Here is a 26758-nt window from a genome sequence, read left to right as displayed (position 1 = left end):
TAGATATATCTCTCTATATAAGATATATACACAGTCGAGTCACATTATTATGACCACCTCCTACTATCGATGTCGGCAGCACGTAGCCCATGAAGGAAGTGATGTGTTGTGGGCTGGCATGGTGGGTATATAAGGTGTGTGATAGGCTGTCTCAACACATATCACTCGTTGTTGCCTTGGGTAAAAGGGGCGATTTATCAGAATTGCAAAAAGAGATCATTATTGGCTTTTGGGCCAAGGGTGGCAGTATTTCTCAAACAGCGCAGTTTGTGAACTGTTCAAGTGCTGCTGTGGTGAAAGTATATCTTGAGTGGACAGATGGCACCATTGGGAATAACCGACGTGAAAACTGCAGAGTACCACGTGCCATTGATGTGAGAGGGGAACATCTGCTAGAAAGGTGCCAGAGGGCCAAACGACACGCTACAGTGAAGCAGCTCACCGTGAAAATCTACCAGGGGCTACCAGACGTGTGTCTAAAACAACAGTTCAACGAATCTGTGTATAGGCACTGAAGCAGATGGATGGTCACTGCTCCTATGCTAACAAAGGTGCATCGGAAAAAAAGGCTTTAATTTGTACGGCACTAAAGGAATTGGGCCGCCGATGCTTGGCAAAGGTTGCCTTCTCCAATGAGTCATGTATTCTGCTTCATCGAAAGGATAGGCGTTGGTGTGTCAGGCAAGAAACATCAGAGTACAAACACCCTGCAACTATTGCTGGAAGAAAACAAGCTGGTGGCGGCAGCGTTATGGTCTGGGAAATTATTTCATGGTATTCTCTTGTCCCACTCATCCATATGGACGGCTCTGAACCGGTTTCGGTATGAATCCATCATTGCAGATCACGTCCACCCATACATGCGGTTTGTCTTCCCTGGGGCAGATGGAATCTTCCAGCAAGACAATGCAACATGTCACATGGCTAGAAATGTCCGACAGTGGTTGGAAGGGCACGACCAAGACTTCCAAGTATTTCCCTGGCCGCCTAATTCGCTATACTTGAACACAATTGAGCATCTGCAGGACCACCTCGATCGTCTTGTTCGCTCTATGGATCCTCCCCCCACACACCCTCCAGCAAATGTGGGATGCACTGCAGTCAGCATGGCACCAGATACTTGAGAAAACGGGCCATTCCCAGCCCGTCTAGCTTCTGTCTGTGCTGCACACTGGTTATTCCGGATATTAGCTGGTGGTCATAATAATGTGACTCAACTGTGTGTGTGTGTGTGTGTGTGTGTGTGTGTGTGTGTGTGTGTGTGTGTGTATATATATATATATATTATACATACACACACACTTTTTTTTTTTTTTTAATCTAGACTATTTGCATAGTTGCATTGTTTTTATCTAAGCATGTTTTGAGGCAATTAGAAAAAATGGGTGCTAAGATAGACATGGCCTTCCATCCTGAAAGTAATTTTCCACTGCACTTGATTTTTTTTGTTGCTTGATCAATATTTTATTAACGTAACCGTTTTGGCTGATACTAATAGATTTCTTTAATTGTAAAAAATGTGCCAATTTTTTTTTTTTTACGATTTTATATACTGCTTTATATATCAATTGGATTCCCCATCAGAATGATGTAGTTTGACCTACATTTGACTCTGGCAAATATGAATCAGAGGTTGTTGCTGTTATTGCTTAGGTAAAAATATTCTATATATACAGATTGTTGTTTAATCTATGAAGTGTCCCTTATATATACACGTTTCCAGTAACTGTTACTGATACCTATTTATATTATATTGTAGAAATATGCTGAAAAAGGACCTAAACGACAGGTGCTAACCAGGCTGCGATTAACTCTTATGCCTAAGCCTGGATAACTATTAAATTAATAAAATAGTGATTTAAGCATCCAAAAAATTGAGTGCCGTGAAAAATTACTTTCTGGATTATCATAATTTAAATAAATCTTCTACTGGCACCAAAAGTAAATACAGAGTGCAGACTATATTTCTTTAATTATAATCTGTAATCCTGTCACTTTACCCTTCAATGGTTTAGTTTGGGGTCTTTTTTTTCTATTCTTTTTTTGTTTTTCTTTTATGAATGTAAGGTTTCCAGTGCCAGAGAATATACGCAGCTTTTCCTTCAACTGTAAGGCTAGATTCAGACGGGCGTTGCGCATTGGACGTGAACAACGAGGTGCATCCGTGCTCTGCGCTGCGGGACGCGATATCATGCATCCCTCATAGACTAGAGTCTATGGAGGAATGCTTGAAGCATAAAAATTTAGAACATGTCCTATTTCCACACAGACCCTTCACACGCTCCGTTGAAACGAGGGCCGTGTGAACGGCCACATTGTATTACATAGGTCCGTGTGACAGCCGTCGTTTCAATGGCCGTCACACGGGCGTTGAACACGTTCATGTGAATAAGGCCTAAGGAAATCTTTTTTTTTTTATCTGTACTTCAACCCAGGGTTACTGAGCCGAATGCCTTTAAACACAGTTATCAAGATGAGGATAGACCAGAATTAAGAGCCTCAAGCAGGGGGAAAATGTGGAGCTCCTTGACAAATGGGGATATTTGCAGAGGAGAACAGAAATCTAGTAGAATGCCTCCACGTGGTGATACAGGTAAGATGAATGATCATATTTTGCTGTTTGTAAGGAGTTATATATTTATTGTGTAAGCCACTAGACCATTTGTCTGTGCTTATTATATAACCAGTTTTCTGAATCCTACGATCAGCGGTTAGTCAACATGTGAAGTTGTCTATGCATATAATGATAAAATGGAAACAGACAATTGTTAAAGTTGCACTCCGGTAAAAAAAATTATTTGACCCCCCCATTTGAAAAGTACACCCTATGTAGGGCAACATTTTACATTTTTTTTGCTTTGAGTGCTGCTTCCGTGCTCTATTTTCTTTATACATCATATGGGGAGAAGTCACTCCTCATTATTTGAAGCATAGCCCCAACCAATTTTGTTTTTTTTGCGACGGTGCTGCTCCTACATTGTTTTCTATTTTCCCCTTTGTAGGGCAGGTACACCTCATAGCAGGCACTTTATTGCAAAACTATCTTCTCCGTTCTGGCCCACTGTTGGCTTACATGACTGGCACTGTGACCTGTCCAAATTTTACAGCATTTGCTAATTGGACCGGAAGTCACTTTCACTATTCATTCCTATGAAACTCACACTGAGCGTCTGATAGGAATGCATAGTAAAAGTGAATTTAGGTCTACGCAGCCGACGCTGTAGGATTCGGACAAGTCACAGTGTTGGTCACATGAGATAACAGCGGGCAGGAATGGAGAGGATAGTACTGCAATAAAGTACGGTACGAGGATTACCTACCCTACCTTTTACCGGGTGTACTTAACGGAGTGTTCCTTTGTTGACATGTATGTTAATAAACTGTTTCTAACATAAAATGGGAGGGGGTGCTTCTAGCATTAAGACACCATTGTGGTCACCGTGGCTAACCCATTCAAGTTGGAATTTTGTTATTCGTATATGTATGTATTGCTAACATTAATTATAGAAATAATCTATCTTTTCATTTCAGAGTGCTACCAGATTCTGAAAAAAAAATCTGTAGAAAAGTTTTCTTCTGACTCTAGCTCGGAATGTGGGAGCTCTCGTGGTAGTGTGCGGGCTAGCCGAGGTAGTTGGGGTAGCTGGAGCAGCACTAGCAGTTCTGATGGGGATAAAAAAAATACCCTCCCTAATCGCCTATATTTCCCACCAAGTAAGTCGTTAATGACCAGGATCTCCATCTTGTCTTCACTGATTGTCTTAAGTGTTTAGCTGGCCAGCCTAGTGACTAATATGATCTCATTATATTTTTTTGTTGGATGGTGACACATGGTAACATGTTGATTCTCACAACAATCCTCCAATATGACATGAAAGCCTAATTCTAGTAGCAAAACCACTTTCCTGTAATCTAGTAATAATAAAATGCCTTGCCCCTGCTCCTGTGCATTTACACCTCAGATTCATGTTCTGACGTCTCCTCCTATCAGTTGATTTCCTGTATTGGTTATCACGCTGTCTATACACCTAATAGGCACAATATCCATGGTCAACAGTCGAGGGGGCTTGAGTATTTTCTATACAAATTCCATTATAAAGCGCAGACCCTGCTCTTGGGTGAAGTGGCTGGAAAGTTCTGCAAGGGAAATGAAGCAATAAACTATATATCAAAATCAGTAGGCCTACTGTGTTATCCACATTCACCAGAGAGAGGGATGCTCTCTACTCTAGTTAATACAAGGAGATTTTGAGCACAGGGAACCCACATTTATATGCCCTAATATTGTATATGGAAATGTCTTGTCTAAAGCAGACAACGCCTTAAAGGAAGTGTGCCATCAGAAAAAGAGGATTTTTTGAGTACTCACTATAAAATCTTTTTCTCATAGAGATAATTGGGGGGACACAAAGTGTTTTGTTCTAGGATTACTATCACTTTTTGTTGGCTTCTCCTAGTTAGGGTATGTTTACACTGCTTATGTTCAGCCATTTTTCGGGCTGTAAACTCCATGAAAAACGGCTGAAAATACGGAAGCTGACCGCCTCCAAACAGCTGCTCATTGATTTCAATGGGAAAAACTGCGTTTTGTTCCGACGTGGCGTTTTTTTTACGCGGCCGTTTGAAAAATGCATATCACTTCTTGAGCCATTTTTGGAGCCGTTTTCATTGGGTCGATAGAGAAACCGCTCCAAAAACGGCTGTAAAAAATGTGTCAAAAAACTGCTGAAAATCAGAGGCTGTTTTCCCTTGAAAAAAGCTCCATATTTTACAGCCGTGTTTTGTTTGCCATGTGAACATACCCATACTCCTACGGCTTCTGTACAAACAGATTAGCTCAGTGTCTGCGGGAAGGATCTAGCCTCTGTAGGAAGAGCTAACACTTAGGCCAAAAAAGTCCACGCAAAAAAAGTCCGAAAATGCCTCCCATTGATTTCAATGGGTGGCGAAGGCGTTTTTTCCAGCAAGTGGAAAAAGAAGTGCCCTTTCTTCAGGCGTTTCCATTGCTGACATCCCATTGACATTAATGGGAGGCAGATAAAGCGGTTTTCGCTGCGTTTTTTTGCCCGCGGAGCTCAATGGCCGCGCCCTTATTGCTGTAGTCTCCTAGTGACAGCAGCATATACGCACTGTCTGTCACTAGTTGACTACTGCATTAAGGCCACATCCATTGAGCTCTTCGGGCAAAAACGCAGCTAAAACCGCTTTCTCTGCCTTCCATTGATGTCAATGGGAGGTCAGAGACGAAAGGGCATGACACTTCTTTTTCCTACGAGCATTTTTTTGCGCGGCGTGACCAGGGCCTAAGTGTTAGCTCTTCCTACAGAGGCTAGACCCCTCCTGCAGATACTGAGCGAATCGGTTTTTACAGAAGCAGTAGGAGTAACCAGGAGAAGCCAACAAAAAGTGATAGTACTCCTAGAACAAAACTCTTTTTATTGTGTCCGTCCCCCTCTTGACACCCCCACCCCCCCCCCCCCCCACCCGAATGAACTCTATGAGAAAAGGATTTTACAGTACTTCAAAAATTTTCTTTTTGAGTTCGTGTCATAGGGGGTCACAGACTGTGGGAGGCCCAAAAGCAGTCCCCGGGGGAGGAAACACGAAACATTGCACAATCGATCGACTAATCCACTGCTACCTGCAGAACCTAGCGACCAGGAAAAAGAATCCGGGGATGCAAAAGTGTGCAACTTATAGAACAAAGTATGGTGTGGAACGAGGGGGGAGGGATATAATATACTCGCCTAATATAGGTTACACTCGCCTCCCAAGTTCCTCTTCAGCTCCCAGGTGCAAACCAACAGGGTCACCCCTTCAGTGTGCCTCTGTCTGGTGTGAGGAAGCACTGGTGAGGAACAGGCAGAAAGCGGTGTGATCCTTGGGCTGGTTGGTGACAGAGGAGCTCTGGTGCTCTTGTCCCACTTGTCTCGTTTGGCAGCAGAAAATGCAACAGTAGGATTGACAGGGAGACAGCGTTAACCCAGTTTCCCTTCCTAGAGGAAAGAAAAAATTAAATTAAAAATTAAAATAAGAAAAAAAACAGACTGCTGCATAAGCAGGTAGGCCTGCCACCTACGGACACTAAACTAAAAACCTCGGCATAACCTCTTATTTGCAAAAATAAATCTTTCCTTAGACATAAATCAAAGGCAGAAGGCTTAAATCGCTAAACCACTTCTTAATTATTTTTCCAGTAAAAACTTGTCATGTCCTAACCGTTGTTTTCTAGAAATTAATTGTTCTCCAATTGAAAATACAGACAAACAATATTTGTTTTGTTGACCGAATTCTGTGAAAACGGGTTATATGTCAAATCATCTGATATATCATTCACACATATCAGGAGATTACACATATGTGGGCAGAGATCTCCAATGATACCCTCAACGATAGACCACTGATAAAGGGATTATACACCTTTTGGCTTTTATATGCCTTTATATGCTTTTTATATTTCATAATTCAGCTAAAATCTATTTTTTCCTTTGTGAGCCAAAAGCTGTTTATGGAGCGGCATAACTCCGCTCAGTGAACTCCACAATGTAATCTCGTTTTTATAAATGACCGTTTTCTAATTTTCAAATCTTCTGCTATTATGAGTTGTCCAACAGGCGGATTGTTCTGCCTGGGTATTTACCGTGCAGGGACCTGACACATACAGATTGCAATGCGAATGCCATAGTGTAAGCGCAGGTCCAGTGCATATTAGCTGTGGTTTCATTGTTTTTGTTTAAAAGTACAAATTATATTTAGTCTAAAACTGTCCTTGGATATACATATATTAACAGGATGAGAAAGTTTGATATCAAAATAACTGGACTAGCTACAATGCTCATATATCTAAGGCTTATTACCTGTATTATGTTTTTTTTTCCCTAGGAGAAGCCCCAACACAAAATAATTTCTCTCCAGAAAACCCAATTTCATTAAATCTGTCACACAGTATTTGTAGTAGAAGGTAAGTCTTTAGAAGACCACTTTTTCTTTTATTACATGTACCATTCTATATCTTTATGTGATAAGACCTCCCTTAGAATTTACAATGCACAATTTAACAAGAATGTTCTATATGCTAAGTATATTGCATATAGGATAAATTAAAATAAAAAAAAATGGTAGATCTAATGTTACTGCCTGGTGAGCTTAATAAGGCCGATTCACTCCGTAAGCCAGCTTCATTGCTGCAGACTGGTATGTATTCAACTGGGTTTGTACAGAAACATTACAATAGTATAGATTTCCCCTATGAAAGCCACCCTTTTAAGTAACGTGTTTGTACATACCGGTAATGTGAGTCTAGTGCAATTGTTTGTATTGGCACTTTGCCTTCATACTTCTGAACACCAATGAGGACCGGTCTCCCTGGCAACTTTGCTTAGAGGAGCCAGACCCGTCATTAATTAACCTTCGGGCTGGGGAAGATTTGCTCTTAACATCAACATTGATACTTTAAAGTCTTGCTCCAATTGCAGTTTTAAATGTGAATTCTAATAGTCAGGCAGTAATGACTTTCTATGTAAAATTACAAGAAAAGTGAGAACCAAACGGTTTTCTTAGTTTGCATTTTTGCGGTTGTATGTAGATCTTTTGTCAGTTGACATTGGCTTGTAAATGGATAGACTAGGCCAGTTCCTTATTTTAGTATTGTGTCCACACTCAACATCCAACTTCTTGTCCATACGGTCATTCACACAGAACGAAAACTGTAACTTTAATGTAGGGGTCACTTTACATGCAACAATGTTTTGTATGATTTCATTAACTTAACATCTTCAGATTAATTTGCAAAGCGTAGTTTTCCACTGACTATTATTGCTCACGTTGCTATTGAAATAAATGATGGTCGTTAAAAATTTGTCTTTGAGATAGGTGAATTGCTGTCACTATTAACCCCTTTGGGGCCTGAGGGGCACAACATCTCCTCTGTCACATAGGACACTAGTTCTATACATGACATGTGATAGTTGCAGTTTTGCATCAGGCCTAGGACCTTTTAGTTAAGTCTCAAATATCTGTAAAGCCACCCTAATATGTACAAAGGTGTGTGCTGGATTCATTAACACTTTATATACTTCTATTTTTAGTTCGGAAATAAACTCCTTGTCTCACTACCCTGACATATTATCATCACCTTTTCCAGAGGTGACAGAGGCTGATCAGAACAAAGGTAAAACTGGGGCACTGTACATGTTTAACTAAAAGCTCAAGTGTTAAGTTTCTTTATTTGATTTGTGCATTAATTATAAGATATTTTTAAAGTGATTGTTCATGATTTAAAAAATAAAAGAACCCCCCCCCCCTCCGAAGAAACAGGACCACTCTTAACAGCATTTAGAGCAGGGGTCTCGAACTCGGCTGGGTAATGGGCGGCACATAGAAAAAATGTGAAGTTGACGGGCCACATTACTTTGAAATATAATACAATAAAAAATTATTGTTAATCTATGAGTTATTTGAACTGCTATAACACTATATTACTATAATAATACTACATTACTATAACATTACTACATTACTATAATAATACTACATTACAATAATAATACTACATTACTATAACAATACTATATTACTATAATAATACTGCTAGGTTTAAACTTACTGGAAATTTGCGAGTTTACATCATTTATTTTAACAATCCCTTTTTAGGTACTGCCACAGTGACCTCTGTAGAGGGTGCCACAGTGACCTCTGTAGAGGGCGCCACAGTGACCTCTGTAGAGGGCGCCACAGTGACCTCTGTAGAGGGCGCCACAGTGACCGCTGTAGAGGGCGCCACAGTGACCGCTGTAGAGGGCGCCACAGTGACCGCTGTAGAGGGCGCCACAGTGACCGCTGTAGAGGGCGCCACAGTGACCTCTGTAGAGGGCGCCACAGTGACCTCTGTAGAGGGCGCCACAGTGACCTCTGTAGAGGGCGCCACAGTGACCTCTGTAGAGGGCGCCACAGTGACCTCTGTAGAGGGCGCCACAGTGACCTCTGTAGAGGGCGCCACAGTGACCTCTGTAGAGGGCGCCACAGTGACCTCTGTAGAGGGCGCCACAGTGACCGCTGTAGAGGGCGCCACAGTGACCGCTGTAGAGGGCGCCACAGTGACCGCTGTAGAGGGCGCCACAGTGACCGCTGTAGAGGGCGCCACAGTGACCACTGTAGAGGGGGCCACAGTGACCACTGCAGAGGGGGCCACAGTGACCACTGTAGCGGGGGCCACAGTGACCACTGTAGCGGGGGCCACAGTGACCACTGTAGCGGGCGCCACAGTGACCACTGTAGCGGGCGACACAGTGACCACTGTAGAGGGCGACACAGTGACCACTGTAGAGGGCGCCACAGTGACCACTGTAGAGGGCGCCACAGTGACCACTGTAGAGGGCGCCACAGTGACCACTGTAGAGGGCGCCACAGTGACCACTGTAGAGGGCGCCACAGTGACCACTGTAGAGGGCGCCACAGTGACCACTGTAGAGGGCGCCACAGTGACCACTGTAGAGGGCGGCCCGGGGGCCACTGTAGAGGGCGCCACAGTGACCTCCTCTAGGTGTGGAATCCCCAGCCAGAGTATTCCTAGAGGGAGACCCAATGGCGCGATTTACAGAGAGGGGGGGTGTAGCTCTGTCAACAGGGTGGGGTGTGTGGGGCGTTATCTATGGGGGGGTTGAGACCCCTGATTTAGAGTGAGGATATGCTTTACAGCAACCGCATGGACCGTAGGAAGCAATAGTCTGGAGATGTCCTATTGACTTTTTTGGGAAAGTGTTGTCGGCGTGTTCTGTGATATGTGCAGAGGTCACCATGCATGAAGTCCCTCTTGTAAACCGTCCCCATCACCTATTGTCAATAGTGTGTTCCTGTGGTATCTGCCTCCAGCTTTATTATAGTGGTGTTAAGGTGATTTTACACAGACATTCGCCTATGTTTACCACCTTATAAATGAGCGCCGATCAACAATATATCTGGTCGATCGATGCTCATTTGCTCCTTTCAAATGGAGCAATGATCATCAGTATGGCATCAACAATCGTTACTATGCATTTTCATCATGTCGTCAGCACATTTCCCTGTTTATGCAGAGAAGTGAGCAGCCGACAAGTGACCATTTTTTTCATAAAAAGATGCCACCAGCCAATAAACGCTTGTTCACCTGATCATTGACCCGTGTAAGGCTTCGTTCACATCTGCGCTAGGGTCCCGTTCCGTCTGAGCTTTCTGTCGGAGCGGGACCCTGACTGACACAATTGATTTCCATCACATTGATTTCAATGGTGACAGATCCGGTGCCAATGGTTTCCGTTTGTCTCATGGAATATTGATTTTACGATAAATACAAAAATCTTGTTGTTTTTTTTTAAATAATCCTGAAATTTGGCATTTTTTATCAATTATTAGTTGCACGATTGTTTGGCAACTAGATTACAAATGTTTTTCCTCTGCCTACACTAGTACAATAAAATGCATATTAAATAAGAAATATTAAAGGGGTATTCCCATCTCCGACATTTATGGCATATCCATAGCACCAGTCTTGAGATCGGGGCTTCCCGATCCAATCCTTGCCTGGTGAGATGGCCAAGCTCGCTGAGCTACACTGTTTCTGTAACTCTCATTCTCTTGTATGGGAGTTACAGAAACCACGTATCTCAGCAAGTTCATCTGTCCCCGTAACCCCAACAATCTCTGCACCGATTCTCTTCCTGGATGTGGCAGTCAGCGATACCCAATCTAGAGATCTATGCGTGTCTCAGAGTTGGGGCAGGCATCTATCTGAAATTGATGGCATATCATATGGATATTCTATAAATGTCTGCAAAAGGGACACCCCTTTAAATAACTTAACAATTAATAAATACACTTTATATTCAGTTGACAGTAAAGCTGCCCTTTTCAATAACTTTCATAAATTTCCCATCCATACAATACTTTTAAAATAAATAGTCTATGATTCCAAACTTAAAATACCTGATGGTTCTGGAGTTCCAGACTATTTAATATTTTCAGCTCTGTTTGAAAGCCATGACTTACATTCTGCTATATCAATGTTTCTTTAGGTCTGTACCCACAGGGTGATGTATGGTCTGCGCAGCGCATGTGTCTAACGAATGATCTCAACTATAATCTTGAGAACCCAGTGCCAGGTGTAATACAGGATCCGCCACCGGTGCAAAATAGGTCTGCATTGTGATCTCTATTACTCTGATGATAATAGAATGTTGTGCCTAAATAGATAACTGATAAGCATTGACATTTAGAATAGTAGAGCATTAGTAAAGTGTGTGTTCAATAAATATATAATATAATATTTTACATCAGAGCATTTAAGAAAAAACTTTATATGTATAGTAATCTGATGTGGGAAATACATACTTTTCTATTATACTGAATAGTAGAGCATTGTATTATAGCAGCCCAGCCGAAATGTTATGGGTTTGTCTGTCAACAGTCGTGCTCACTGGCTCCAATAAACCGCAGAATTATGAATGCAGCTCCGATATATTACAGACTGTAATTCAGGATCTTTACGACATCAGTAAAAGCAAAATTTAATCAATGTTACTGAACCTTTTATGTACATTATAAACTGTAAAACTGTTCAAAAGTTAAATAGATGATCATTGGACAGTGTAGACTACTGTGTGTATTAATGTTTTCATTCTCTTTCTAGCTACATCAATTGGAATTCAACATGTGATGGACCGTTTTCGGGCATTTATAGCTCATTGGAGTTAAATGACTTTAACTCTTTCCCTGAAGGTAAACATTATGTTATACTGGATAAATATAATTATTTTATGTTAAATCTATCTACATAAAGATATATATGATTGCAACACTTTCATGTGTGTTACCAGAGCAGTGCTTTATTATATGGCAGAGATGCTAGGAATTTAGGTGATTTGGGAGCAGCTGCCAGAGAAATTTTGTTTTACTGTGAGATTTTTGGTTAGTCTGCTCTTATGTGTGTGGATATATATTTATATATAAAACAACGGTTTCCTTTAATACCATGTGCATCTTTGTAGCATGCAATACGAAGAATACAACCGCAACTGTTTGTTTCATGAACATTTTGCACGGATTGCACTTGTCATTAAAAAGTGACATATAATAGAGAAATGAAACTGAAGTCTTCTTCCTCTAATTTGAGGAAACTGAACTAAGCTTGCATCAAGTTTCCTACTGTTACCAACTCACAAATGATTTTCATAAGTCTGAAGACTGAAGCGTGTATTTTATAAAGATAATAACGTTTTCACTTTATACTGGGAACAAAATAGCTTCTTGTTCTTTGAGGATGGTCTAGGACAAATTTTCTATACTCAATTGAAAACTTACTGACCTTCGAAATCTGCACGAGTCAAAATGTAATTTGTTTCACTGTGTGCATACTTCTTCCACTGGTGCACAACAGTTATGAGAATGATATAATTTCGCACTTTTTCACAGATATTTCGCGACTTTATACGGAGTAATTGTACTACTATATCATATTAAAAAACTGTTCACAACACATGTATGAACTCATTGTCTTAAAAGAGGTCTGGTTTAGAAACCCCATTTTTAAATACCCTCATAGGACAATAAAGCGGTTTCTCGTTTAGGATCTCCAACATTTACCTGGAGCAGTGAGTGGCTTCAAAAAGTATCCATACATTGTACAGACCACCTATTTATTTCAATGGGCACATCCAATGCTTTTTTTTCTCATGTAGTCGTACTGCAAGGAATTTAACGCTTGTTGCCTTGTTTCCCTGCAGATTCCAGCTGATCTTTGGGGGTCCCAGCAGCGGGACAACCTGTGATCAGCTTATTTCTTGTCTGTCATTGGGGACACATCACTGTGGGTATATGGCCATGAAACTAGGAAGCACAAGGTAGAGAAAATAATTGATGGCTTCTCCTACTCAGACTATACCACTCCTGCATACATTAGGCTAATTCGTTTTAGCCTAGTGTATGTAGGAGGCAGACATGACTTGTTTAGCAGTTTAATCACCCGAGGCTCTGGACGAAAAGATTATTTTGCATCTTAGAGTCTGAAGAGATCTGCTCTGGTGGGAACAGTCTCCTGCGTTTCTGCAGGGTCAGTCCTTCTTTCTACCTCTCAGGTCGTTTGTCCTGTCCACGTATGCCTGTTTCTCCGGATGGGAAGCAGTCTTCGGTTACCACACGTTGCAGGGTCAAAGGAGGAAGCTTTCTTGCAAATCAACTAATTAGAGCTATCGTCTTAGGGCTCTGTCACTGGACCTCTCGTCAAGGGTCATCCAGTCCAGGTCCAGATAGAGAACAGCAGTGGCTTACCTGACCCTCAAAGGAGGGACTCGCAGCCGAACATGGAGGAAAAGATTTTATGCTGGGCTGAAACCCATGTTCCATCTGCAGTCCACGTTTCAGCAGTGGAAAACTGGGCAGCAGATTTCCTCAGTATGGAGAAACTTGATCTGGGGAGTGGGACCCTGGAGGGTCCCTTCTTTTGCTGCTACTGCTTTTCTTCAGATTTGTCAAATTGGAAACTCAAGACATGGACCTATTCGCATCCCGTCTGAACATCAAGGTTCCCCTTTTCTTGGCCAGATCTCAAGACCCACTTCATGGTTTCGGTGGACGCTCTCTTTGTTCTGTTGGGCGGTTGCTGAGTTCCGCTACCTCTTTCTTCTCGTTCCGCTTTTTTCTTGGACTCTCAAGCGGGTCAAGGTGAAAGTTCCTTCAAGTTGTTCTGATGTGCCTTGCACACTGACATAATTACTATACCGCCGAATGCCCCTTGGCGATTGCCCCCCCATGTCCCTACCTCTTTTCCCATACTGGCAGATGCCCCTTGGTGATTGCCCCAGTGTCTCGACCTCCTTTTCCAAGGTCCACTTTTCCACCCCAATTTTCAGTTTAACCGCGTGGCTATTGAGACTGATGATCTAAGACTTCGGGATCCGACAGAGTCATTCATTCGTACCATAGTAAGGGCTCAAAAGCCAAAATTGTCAAGCGTGTTTGATCGTTAATGGGAGGTTTATTTTCTCTGCTGTGAGGGGTACACTTCCAGACACTTTTCCTTCCTCCAGTCAGGGTTGGAGAATTTCTAAGTTTGACATCTCTTAATGGACAGGCGTCCATTTAGTCTATTCCGTTCCAACCTACTTTGGCTTCTCTCCCTTCTTCTCCTACTGGGTGTGACCCATTGTGCCCCTCCCTTCCGGATTTCCGTTCCTCCATGGGATCTTAACTTGGTCCTGGATTCTCTCCAGCCCTCTCCATTTGGGACTTTACATGAGTCATTTCTAGGAACCTTTCCTGGAATGTTGCCTTTCTTGTGACTGGTACATCCATTTGGAGGGTTTCGGAGCTGGCAGCACTTTCCTGTAAATCTCTCTCTTCCTGTAAATCTCCTTTCCTTTTGTTGCACCAGGATAAAGTGGTGCTACGACCTGTACCTTCTTCTTTTCCCACAAAGGTCATTTTCAGCTTTCCGCACTAACGAGGACATTGTTTTACCCTTGTTTTGTCCTGCTCCTCACCCTCGAGAGCATCTGCTTCATAGACTTGAAGTAGTCCGGGCCATAGCTGCTACTAAATCCTTCAGATGGTCATTATTTGTGATTCCGGAAGGTTCACGGTGGGGTATGCAGGCATCCAAAGCCACCATTTCTAACTGAATTAAATCTGCAATCAAGGAATCCTATCTGTCCCAAAGGTAAGGATCTTCCTTTTTGGTTGGGTTTACTGCCCGTTCTACGTGGGTTCATGAAACATCGTGGGCAGTACGACATAAAGCTTAAACATTCCAAATGTGCAAGGCTGCCACCTGGTCTTTGTTACATACTTTTTTTTTTAAAGTCTGGGTGTTAAGATACTTCAGCCCACTGTGTACTAGGTGGGTTGCATGGCGAGTCTCATCATAGTTCCCGTCGTCATGGATGTCCCTAATGATACGAACGATAAAAATCTGAGCTTTGTACTAATTTATCATTGGATTCATTGGGGGAGACAGATCCCACCCTTTTTTATTGGTCTTGAGTCATTTAGGTTGTTTGTTTTTTCCCTTTTCTGGACTTAAATATGATTTTTTTCAGTTATATGTTTTAGGTTACTTATCTAAGTTGATCTCCTCTTCTGCGCGTACTACTTTCGTACTAATGTATGTAGGCATGGGTTATCCTGAATACGAGGTGTCGACACTTTTTTCTACTTGGTGTCTGCCTCTTTGTGACAGAGCGCATACACATGGTGCTGTGTCCTTCAATTAATTAAACGAGAAAAGGATTTGACGATGAGTACAAAAATCCATTTTATTCTAAAAAGTGGACAACCCCTTTAAGTAAATCCAAATTAAAAAATTAGTGACCATAATTCCTTGCAGCTCAGTGCTCCGTTGGATTTTGTACTATTGCTTAACAGATCTTGCTTTTTGATGTTTGTGTAGTGTGAATTTGAAAAACAAAGGTAGATTTGGTGTTCATGGGGTATTCAATTTTGTATGATTATTCTGTGATGGTTGCCTCTGATATTTACATAAAGACTGTCTAGTTTTAACCCACTACATCATTATGCAGTTTTCCTTTGCACTTTATCTTAACTGTGTACTCTACATTTATGATCTTGTGAATCAGATGGCTGTACAACCTTATTACTTAGCACAGATATTGCACTTTGATGTCCGCTATAATCCTATGGACCTGATTTGCAGAATTCTGTTACAGAGTTTGGGTATTTAAATATGTCGAATTTTAGCAATTTCTCTTAAATACTCCCTTAGTGGAGGAAAATACCATCTGATTCTGCCTGAGGCTCCATTAAAAACAACTATTTAGTTTTCCACAATAGTAAGAGATGTCAAATCGCTAGGAAATGATCATTGACGGTTCTCCATCTGCTCTGGCCTCCACCGATCCTTAGAACATCTTTTCCTGCAGAACAATTTTGCTGGCCACCCACTTTTAGGAACCTGCAACACCATCCCATTCAAGAGAAGGGAAAGTGCAAGGAAAACCTGTGACAAATTTTTGTATGGTACATTGTTTGCTTTAGGTTATTATAGAACATATGGATGTGTCTACACATCTGTTGATGAGTATTATATAAAACCTGTTATGTAGCAGCAGTACTCAACCAGTGCTGTCTCTCCTTGGGCCACCAGTTGGACCCCCGACGATCACTAAGTGATGGCACATCATACTGTAGAAAGTATTATGCACACCAATAGGGGTAATTTTGCAGGTAAAATATTTAATCTCTCATACCAGGGTGCAATGTTTCGGACCAAGCACTAGAAATTCATGATAAACATACATATGTTATTCCATATAATTGCAAAGTATGTGATAGGTCAAAAAACATTATAGAAAATGAAGTATATACAAATATACAAGATGGACATAATCATGAAACCTAGGAAGAAACAGGTCAATGCGGTCACAAGTACTAGTCAGTATTGTCTTATATGCTGCATGATTGTGAGAAGGTAAGATGTTGTTGCTGAATATGGCGTATACTTTTAAGTAGAGACGTGTCCCAGGATGTATAATATCACTATATAACTATATCTCCGTCGATCCCTCTGGATATATATAAGAAGTTATGGTACATATGTGTGTTTGTCTAGAACAGTCATTTGTTGCATAATAATTATAGTTCAATAAGAGAGAGAGGCATGGTATGAGGGAGGCATAAGATATATATACACACAGTGGTCTGGAACAATATTGTCATGGTCCAAATAGTCGGTGTATGGTACTAAAAATGAGATGACAAGTATACTATGAGGGAGGCATCCATGTAGATAACTGGGTACCCATTAAATAATATAACATCAAAATGTCCCTAATCTAGGTTTACTTACCTACTATATACTGGTGAGTCGGCGTGACGTTGCAAGGAAGAGCGGTTTACCTCTAATCTAATGAAGGAGCTAACAGTCTCTTGCAGCGCTCCTCATTATAAGGACTTACGAAATTTCCGGTTTGGGTCATGTGTACACGTCTGCGTCACTCATGACGTTGGCCTGTCAGTGTGGAATATCGCTAGTACCGGAAGTTGCGTAGGAAGGGCAGCGCCGTCTTGGATTAGGGCTAATATGGTGCATGTGAATGGGGAGCGAAAGGGCAGAGAAAACGGAATGGGAATGCTGCAATATATGTGATATCTTGTCGTCGGCGTAACACATTTTCATGGAATTGGTATCTAAGGGCAATTAACTTTAAAGGGGGTCATATTACATCGGTGTGTAGCTGTGCTTTCCGCCTGAACCAGATGTGGCGTCAGCGCCATCTTGGAAAAGGGCGTACGTGGTACATAAAGTTAGGAAAGGCCAGAGCAAGCAATATGGAAAGTGAACATTGCCACATACACTTATATTACTAGCGTCATTAATGTATTGGATGTTGGTACCACATGGCAAATCTGTTACGGGATACAGTATATTATAAATGTTGATCCCTAGTGTTTAGTGTTATGGATAACCTAAGGTATGTATAGTCCCAAACAGAAAAGGATACTTTATCGACGTCCGTCATCCACCAGACCAGTATAGTGAATTGGTAAATCAAGTCTGTTGGTTGGAGGGTACAATTATGATGCTGTTAGTAGATAAACCATATATAGAAGAAAAATTAAATTAAATCAAATGAAAATAGATAAATTCTTTCAAGTTATGATATTACTGTTGGCTAAAGCTGCTAATTTCATATTCCCTATTTAACCCCTTTGGTTCAAGTGTTTGTAGAGTGTATATCCAGAAGGCCTCTCTTTGTTTAAGGATCTGAACCCTATTCCCACCTCTTCTGGGTGCTGGTACGTGTTCCACTACTTGATAGCGTAGTTGAGCAATGTTGTGTTTTTGTTGTAGAAAATGTGCTGGATTGGGTACTAGTGTGTTACCACAACGTATCGTGGATTTGTGTTGTTTAATTCTTTCCTTAACACGTTGGGTGGTTTCACAGGTGCACCGGATGACGTATATCACAAAATTGCTGTTGCAGGTGAAATGTTCTCGAATTGGAATGGCCTGTGCTGTATGTGGATAAAATATTTTATCCCCTTTAATTATGTGTAAGCATTGTATACACGACAAACACGGGAATGTTCCTTTTTTGGGGGGTGCTGAGGAATTGTTGTCTAGACACTTTTCTCTTTAATCCTATATCAGCTCTAACAAGTTTATTTCTTAGATTAGATGTTTTTTTTGGTGCATGGTGAGAATGTGGTCTGGTTTTCTTCAATGTGTGGGTATGCCCTCCCCAGTAGTGACCAGTGTTTTTTGATGATGTGGTGTACTTTAAAGGAGCACAGATGGAATGTGTGTACAAATGGTATACGTTTTGATCGTCTTTTTGTCTGCTGTTGGTGCATTTTGTCTCTTGGCTTTGCGGATGATGTCTTCCGGATAACCTTTTTTTTTTTTTTTTGTCATTTCATCTATTCTGATGGTTCTCAGGCTCGTATCATCCACTATGCTGGAGATTCTATCGAATTGGGATTTTGGGAGAGATGATTTTGTGGCCAAAGGGTGACAGCTGGTAAAATGTAGTAGGCTGGTTTTGTCTACAAGTGTACAAGTCTGTACTGAGATTGCCTACAATATCCTTGTGGGCAATAGTGTCCAGAAAATTTATCGAGAATTCACTGTAATTTATAGTGAATTGTAACTCTGGCCATACTGAATTCATATAGTTAGAAAATTGTATGTGTGTGTTAACGGGGCTGTTCCATAGACCGAATATATAATCTATGTATCGTTTCCATACTATTGCATGGGTGGATTACAAGTTATTCACATATACGTATTTGTCCTCAAATGAGGCCATAGAACAGTTGGCATAAGGGGGAGCTACATTAGAGCCCATTGCGGTCCCTTGTTTTTGTATAAAATATTTGTCCTCAAATAAAAATAAATTTTCAGTGAGGATGATCTCCAGCAGATCCATACAGAGCCTGGTAATGTCTGGATTTTTGTTAGTTTTGTATCATGATTTCTCGTATTGGCTCTAGGCCTTTATCGTGTCTAATGGATGTGTAGAGGCTACTAACATCCCATTTGACTAAAAGGGTCTCTGTTGGGATTGTATTGATATCACGTATTAAGGCAAGAAAAGATGGTGTCTAACAGAAACGATTTTGGTTTTTTTATCAATGGGGTTAGAATTTTTTCCAGAAAAATAGATAAGGGAGAGAGAATAGAGTCTGTTGAGGCTACAATGGGTCGGCCTGGTGGTCACTATCTAGTCTTTTATGTATTTTGTGGAGTATATAGAAGACTGGAGTGATTGGATATTGTTTTGTAAGGTCCATTGTGTCAAGGTCTATTATACCCTTCTCTAAGTGTTGGTTTAGGATGCCCTTAATCCTCTCTGTGATGTGATTTGTCATGATCAATGATGTTGTATACCGTCTCATCACTTAGTTGTCTATTCACTTTATATACATAATCACTTTTGTCCATGACGACTAGGGCTTCGCCCTTGTCCGCCGGTTTCATTATGAGTTCTATGTCTTCAATCAGTGAAGAGAGAGCCTGCCTATCCAAGTTACTTAAATTAGCTTGACTTGTATAATATCCTAAGTTGAAGTCGTGACAAAACATCTCGATGTCCTGATGGACAAACCGGATAAATGTTTAGAGAGCTGGGGAGTTCTTAGGTGGAGAAGACATGCTCTTGTTTCTCGAATCCAGACTCTTTGAACCGATGGTCGATGCTGGAATGACACTAGTAACAGTTTCTGTTCTTCAGGTTTCCTCTTTGGAGAAATGTACCCCAAGTCTTAATGATCTGAAGAACCTGTTCAGATCCATATTGAGTTGGAAAAGGTCATATCTATATGATGGGCAAAATGATAGGCCTTTTTGAAGGAGCTGTAGTTGGGCCGGGCCTAGGGACTTGGACGATATATTTACCACTATCGAATCGATGTACATCTCACCTGAGATCTGGTCGTCATGGTGTGTGCCCCCTCTTCTGTGGTGTTTACCGCCCCTCCCCGTCCTCTTCTTGGCCTTCTCCCTCGTCATAGGCCTAAAAAAGGATTCCAGCGTTGGTGGTAATGGTTCGATCCATCGCTTCCAGATCCAGAATCTGATGGAGGAGCATATCCTCTGTATCCAGTGTTCGTGTTGACGTAACCCTCGTTCCAACTGTACACTGTTATTTTTGTAATCGGCGAGGTCCCTTTGAAATTTAAGTTTCTGGGCTTCGATCTCGTTGTGATGGGTGGTACGGGTCGTCTTTAGATTTTTCTCAAACTCTGATGGCACATCATAGTGACATGACATTGCTTAGTATTATGGGGAAACCTCTTTCAAACTGTTTAATGTGCAGCTTATTAATAACTGCATTCAGCATTTAAGTCAGTGGTTTTGTTCCTGTATCATTGGTGTTTAATGTTTCCTGTATTTTCTTATTCTGCAGAAAACATGAACTTTCACAATAGCTTTTCATGTCCTGATGTACAAAATCCAGCTTTTATTGACCAGTGTCAGTCTACTTGGAACTTGAACCCACCAGCTCCACCACCAGCACCCCCTCCACCAGGTCCTGCTATGCCAAGCTCCTGGGAATCCTCAAGCTACGTCAGCAATTCTGTAAGTAAATATTTGTTTAAATTAGGAATAGAAGCTAAGGTTAAAGTATAAACCAAAATGGAAATAACATTGGCGATATCCAAAATAATTCAAGCAGTCCTAGTTATTATTTATTTCCTTTTGCACCATATTTTACAGCACTGTACACAAACTGTATACACTCATACCAGTCCCTTTCCTCCAGAGGACTCCGTCTTTATCAACTTATATATAACAAGCACGCTCAGTAGGTCCAGTTTCATTGGAAATTAAGTACATTTTATTAATACCGTATGTGTCTGCGTAAACCCATGACGACACAAGAAGAACATACAAACATCATAAAGATGTTACCTAGAACCCAAGATCCTAGGGGTTCTAGGTAACATTGTTTCAATGTACTGAATTTAGAAAATGTAGTTGCCTTAAAGGCAATTTTAAGATTCAGGCAGTGCACATGTGCCACCTTTCAAGCTACTGATGACTATGCTTTGCTTTCCAGCCTTACCTCTCCAGCACCAGAAGCTTATCCCCAATGTCAGGACTGTTTGGATCGATTTGGGCTCCACAAAATGATGTGTTCGATGGGTACTGCCCTGTGAGTGGCTCTCCACCCCATTCTGAGCACATTGGGAGTCATTCACTGATGTGTAAGCAAGAATACTCTTCAAGATTCAACCCCTTTCATGCATACATGAATCTGGACATTTGGACAACTGCTAACAGGAATCAAACTTTTCCAGTTTCCAGAGACTCTGGTTACTGTGGAAACATGTGAACCGGACACAAGTGGAAGAAAATGTGATTAGTGTAACTTGCTGTTTTGGTCACTAGAGCAAGATGTTGGAATAGAATTTGATGTTGGTGAATATTTTGGCACTTTTTATATGGATAATAAATCCTTTTTTTCCTTTTTTTTTTTTAACTGCTTCAATGCTTATTGTTTTTACTTATTTGCACATGACACTAGAGAGAGAGTGGGAGAGAGAGCAGCGCTTCATTATGCACATGGCAATGCTGATCACCCGGTGAGAGAGCAGTGCTTCATTGTGTTTGTCGCTGCTAAACACTTGGCAAGCACAAGATCTGCGCAGCACTGCGGTCTCCTGGTGTTCAGCGCCACAAGCACGGAGTTCAGTAACTGCTCTGTATAAGAAACCGTTAGCAAAAGTTGGCAGCTCTCACGATTTTGTACACCCCCTCAAGCTGGTGTTCAGTAACCATGGTTTCTCCTATGTGCACCTCCCAAGCTGGTGTTTAGTAGCTGTGGTCTCTCTCCAGTATGCAGCTCCCCCAAGCTGGTATTCAGTAGCTGTGGTTTCTTGTGTGCAGTTTCCCCTATGTGCACCCTATGTCTCTCCTATGTGCACTCCGCACTAGGTTTTCAGTAGCCTTGTATGCACTACACATGGATCATCTTTGCAAAGAAAGTCAGTGACAAGGGTCACACTGAAATATAAGTTTAGTTAACTGATTAATTGGTGTGTCACATATGTGGTAACAGTTTGTGTTGTATGACTTTCATGTTTGCAAGGCACACTAAGTACTTCATCATTGATTTTTCTATCGCCATGCCATGCAAAAAAAGTTGCCTACCCCTGCACTAGAATGTTCAATGTTTGCAAGAAAGAGTATTATCGCAACCAGAAATGTCTGATTCACATACTCTCATTCAGAGAGAAGAGCGTAGCCACCTGTTGCATGGTCCCAACTGTCATCATAAGGCGGCTGTTGTTACATGATAACTTTTGTGGCATACCTGTTTGCAATGTCCCATGTCACAGTCCTGTTAAAAAGCAGTCAGCATATTTTAGGCAACTACAATATGACTACCTAGGCAACCAGAAGCAATGGTGGACTGAATGAGCAAAGTGGCAGTTAATACTTCTTCTGTTCTTATTCCAGCTAAGGCTAATTGAAACAAGTCACTTAGTAACAAATCTACTACAGACTAAAATGGATCTGTCTAAAAACTGTGCTGCCCTGTATAAGGGCAGCATTTATGGGGACAGGCCCGCTCTCCAATGAGCTAGAACAGCACACAAAAAAAAACTGTGCCGTTTGGCTAATTGGAGCGTTTAAAGAATACACAGGACTTATTGTTATGAGTCAGAGCACGTCCCTCATGAATACTCTGACTGCCCTCCACACAGTTTTTGATGGGCAGCCATATGCAGATACACAGCTGTCAGTCGTCGAGGGAGGTGGGGGAGTTTGTTGCTCATGAAAACACCGGATGCATAACGTTTGATCGCTCTAATTAGCCTAATGGCACCAATTAATTTTTTATAGGCCATTTTGGCTAATGGTATGGGGACAGCTCCACTATCCTATGTAGTCTTGCATAGTCTGATGACAGATCTGCTTTAATACTAGACCAGTATGTACATATGTAGGAACAGATTTTATGTGCAATAATAATGGTGCTCTGGGCAAGTAGTGAGTGAAAAACTGCATTGTATGCATACAAATTGAACACTTCAGATAGATATGACGAGAAACAAAGAAAAACACCCACAATATATATATAAGTTCCAAATTTTGAAACTGTATGTTTGTAAACACAACAAAAAAAGGGACATATATTTATTACAAAGATACAAAAAGAAAAGACCATACTCGATACAAGGGCAGGTACAAATAACACTTCCCAACAGGATGCAGAACAGCCATAATTGCTACGTAAGGGGAGATCTCACACGTGCAAAATACTGATTACTACTATTCATGAGGGGCGGTTGGCTGCTTAGTATTATCACTGCGCACAAATAAGGCTTCCACAAGTATGCAAGTTGCACGATAACGTGTAGTGCACAGTTCTAGCTTACAGACTGTTTGTTACGCCCATAGTATTACATTAGAAGGTCTACCCAGCACATATCATATGCGCTACACTAAGCGCTGACCGACTATTCTCCCCCAGAATTATAAGGCCTGGCTGCATCCTGGAAAAACATAATGATAAACCTGAGGGATTATTTGATATTTTGGCCAAATTACGCAACCTTGCAACCCGCCTCAAGGGTCCGCACCGTCCTGCGAGTCCCTAGACTGTGTTTGTAACCTTTTATTTAAAACCTCTATCTTCTCTTCCAGTTTTTAGTCACATCTCAAAAACAGAGGACTATTCCTTGATGAGTTTATACGCAGTGGAGCCACGTTATGACCACCTCCTACTTTCGAAGTCGGCAGCGCGTAGCCCATGAAGGAAGTTATGTGTTGTGGGCTGGCTTAGTGGGTATATAAGGTGTACGATAGGCTGTCTGAACACACATCACTCGTTGCCATGGGTAAAAAGGGCAATTTACCAGAGTTGCAAAAAGGGATGATTATTGCCTTTCGGGCCAAGGGTGGCAGTATTTCTCAAACAGTGCAATTTGTGAACTGTTCACTTAGTGAAAGTGTATCGTGAGTGGACGAGTGGCACCATTGGGAAAAACCGATGTGGAGAATGCGGAGTACCACGTGCCATTGATGTGAGAGGTGAACATCGGCTACAAAAGTGCGCTAGGACCGAACGACGCGCTACAGTGGAGCAGCTCACCGTGACCAGGGGGCTATCAGACGTTTCTCTAAAACAACAGTTCAGCGAACCCTACTGCGTAAGGGGCTTCGAAGCAGATGGATGGTCACTGCTCCTATGCTAACAAATGTGCATCGGAAAAAAAGGCTTCAATTTGCACGGCAGTATCGGAATTGGACCATCGATGATTGACAAAGGGTTGCCTTCTCCGTTTCGTGTCAGGCAAGAAACATCAGAGAACAAACACTGTAACCATTGCTGGAAGAACACAAGCTGGTGGCGGCAGCGTTATCGTCTGGGGAATTTTTTTCATGCCATTTTCTGGGCCCACTCATCTATGTGGAAGGCACTCTGAAGCGATTTGCAGATCATCGTTACAGGTCACGTCCACCCATACATGCGGTTTGTCTTCCCTGGGGCAGTTGGAATCTTCCAACAAGACAATGCGACATGTCACACGGCTAGAAATGTCCAACCATGGTTGGAAGAGCACGACAAAGACCAAGTACTTCCCTGGCCCCAAAATTTGCCAGACTTGTACCCAATTGAGCAACTGTGGGAAAACCTGGATCATCTTGTTCGCTCTATGGGTCCTCCCCCACACATCCTCCAGTAAATGTGGGATGCACTGCAGTCAACATGGCTCCAAATACCTGAGACAACCGACCAGCACCTTTATTGAGTCACTCCCAGCCCGTCTAACTGTTGTCCATGCTGCACACGGCGGTTATTCTGGATATTAGCTGGTGGTCATAATAATGTGACTCGACTGTGTATAGTATACAGTGCATTCGGAAAGTCTTCAGACCTTTCACTTTTTTCACATTTTATTATGTTGAGGCCTTGTGCTGAAATAAAAAAAAATTCACATTTTCCCCCATCATTCTGCATTCAATACCCCATAATGACTAAGTGAAAACCGAATGTTAGAAATGTTTGCAAATTTTTAAAAAATGTAAAAATGTTAGTATGAACATAAGTATTTACACGTTGTTATGACACTTGAAATTTAGCTCTTGGGGCCTCCCATTTCTCAAGATCGTCTTTGAAATGTTTCTACACCTTGATTGGAGTCCACCTGTGGTAAATTCATTTGATTGGACCTGATTTGGAAAGACATATCCCTGGCTATATAAGATCTTATATCTGACAATGCATATCCGAGCAAAAAACAAGCCATGCGGACTGAAGAGCTCAAAGAGATGATTCTGTGGAGGCACAGATCTGGCGAAGGGTACGAAAAAATTACTTCTGCACTAAAAGCTCCCAAGAGCGTAGTGGCCTCCATAATTCTTAAATGGAAGAAGTTTGGAACAACTGGGACTCTTTCTAGAGCTGGCTATCCCATCAAACTAAGTAAGCGGGGGCGAAGGGCCTTGTAAGAGAGGTGACCAAGAACCCAATGCTCACTCTGGCTGAGCTCCGAAGATCCTGTGTGTAGATGGTTGACCTTCTGGAAGTTTCTCCCATCACTGCTTATCACCTGCCCAATACCATCCCAACAGTAAAGCAGGGTGGTGGCAGCATCATGCTGTGGGGGTGTTTTTCAGCGGCTGGGACAGGGAAGACTGGTCAGGTTGAAGGAAAGATGAATGGAGCAAAGTACAGAGAGAGTCTTAATGAAAATCTGATCCAGAGTGCTCTGGACCTCAGACTGGGCTGAAGTTTCACTTTCCAACAAAAAATTCCAACAAAAAAAAATGACCCTAAGCACACAGCCAAGACAACACAGGAGTGGGTTAGGGACAACTCTTTGAACATTCTTGAGTGGCCCATTCTGACCCCTGACTTGAGCCCTATCGAACATCTCTCGAAAGGCCTGAAAATGGCTGTCCACTGACGTTGCCATCCAACCTGACAGAGCTCGAGAGGATCTACAGAGAAGAATGGCAGAAAATCCCCAAATCCTGGTGTGCAAACCTTGTGGCATCATACCCAAGAAGACCGGAGGCTGTTATCACTGCCAAATGTGCTTCAACTGAGTAAAGGGTCTGAATACTTATGTCAATACGATATTTTAGTTTTTCCTTTTCAATAAATTAGCAAAGACTATTGACATTCTGTTTTCACTTTGTCATTATGGGGTATTGAGTGCAGAATGATGGGGAAACGCATAACAAAATGTGAAAAAAAGTCTGAAGACTTTCCAAATGCATTGTATAAAGTAATAATAATTTTGGTACTGTGGTAAGAATACAAAAATAGGTAGTCACCGAGAGGTTAAATTTAACCCCTACTGGAGCCATGCATTTTGGTACCATAGATAAAGGAATGCATATAACGTAAATATATGTAATCAATCGAGTTCATCCATTAAAAAAATCTTAGGAAAGTATGAAGTGACCATCTAAACAAACATTCACAAATAAATTTCTTCACGTAAACCATGTAATTTATACATTTTAATACATGCTGAAATAGAGAGAAAGTCATCAATACTCATTAGAACAAACAATTACTGGAAAATTCCTTATACCTGGAAGTGAATTTTGGTATAGGCCCAATTAAAGGACAATCATAGAAAAACATGCGGTAGAGCAACTTTAGGGTATGTGCACACACACTAATTACGTCCGTAATTGACGGACGTATTTCGGCCGCAAGTCCCGGACCGAACACAGTGCAGGGAGCCGGGCTCCTAGCATCGTAGTTATGTACGATGCTAGGAGTCCCTGCCTCGCTGCAGGACA

General features: G+C 41.7%; 1 protein-coding gene across 1 annotated transcript in view; it reads left to right on the top strand.

Annotated features, from left to right (window-relative positions):
* Positions 1 to 21461, top strand: part of TMEM131L (transmembrane 131 like) — a 156357-nt gene extending 134896 nt beyond the window's left edge. Inside the window, exons 28-35 of the mRNA XM_075860335.1 lie at positions 2436 to 2593; positions 3532 to 3714; positions 6883 to 6961; positions 8088 to 8170; positions 11049 to 11169; positions 11663 to 11751; positions 20394 to 20566; positions 21048 to 21461. Of these exons, the coding sequence (XP_075716450.1) occupies positions 2436 to 2593; positions 3532 to 3714; positions 6883 to 6961; positions 8088 to 8170; positions 11049 to 11169; positions 11663 to 11751; positions 20394 to 20566; positions 21048 to 21323 (1162 nt within the window). The 3' untranslated portion in view covers positions 21324 to 21461. The remainder of the gene's footprint in view (positions 1 to 2435; positions 2594 to 3531; positions 3715 to 6882; positions 6962 to 8087; positions 8171 to 11048; positions 11170 to 11662; positions 11752 to 20393; positions 20567 to 21047) is intronic.
* The last annotated feature ends 5297 nt before the right edge of the window (positions 21462 to 26758 follow it).

The sequence above is a fragment of the Rhinoderma darwinii genome, chromosome 1 (genome assembly GCF_050947455.1).
Source record: "Rhinoderma darwinii isolate aRhiDar2 chromosome 1, aRhiDar2.hap1, whole genome shotgun sequence".
In the NCBI taxonomy this organism is placed as follows: domain Eukaryota; kingdom Metazoa; phylum Chordata; class Amphibia; order Anura; family Rhinodermatidae; genus Rhinoderma; species Rhinoderma darwinii.
Note: the sequence above shows the minus strand (reverse complement) of the source record. Positions and strands in the feature narration are given on the sequence as shown.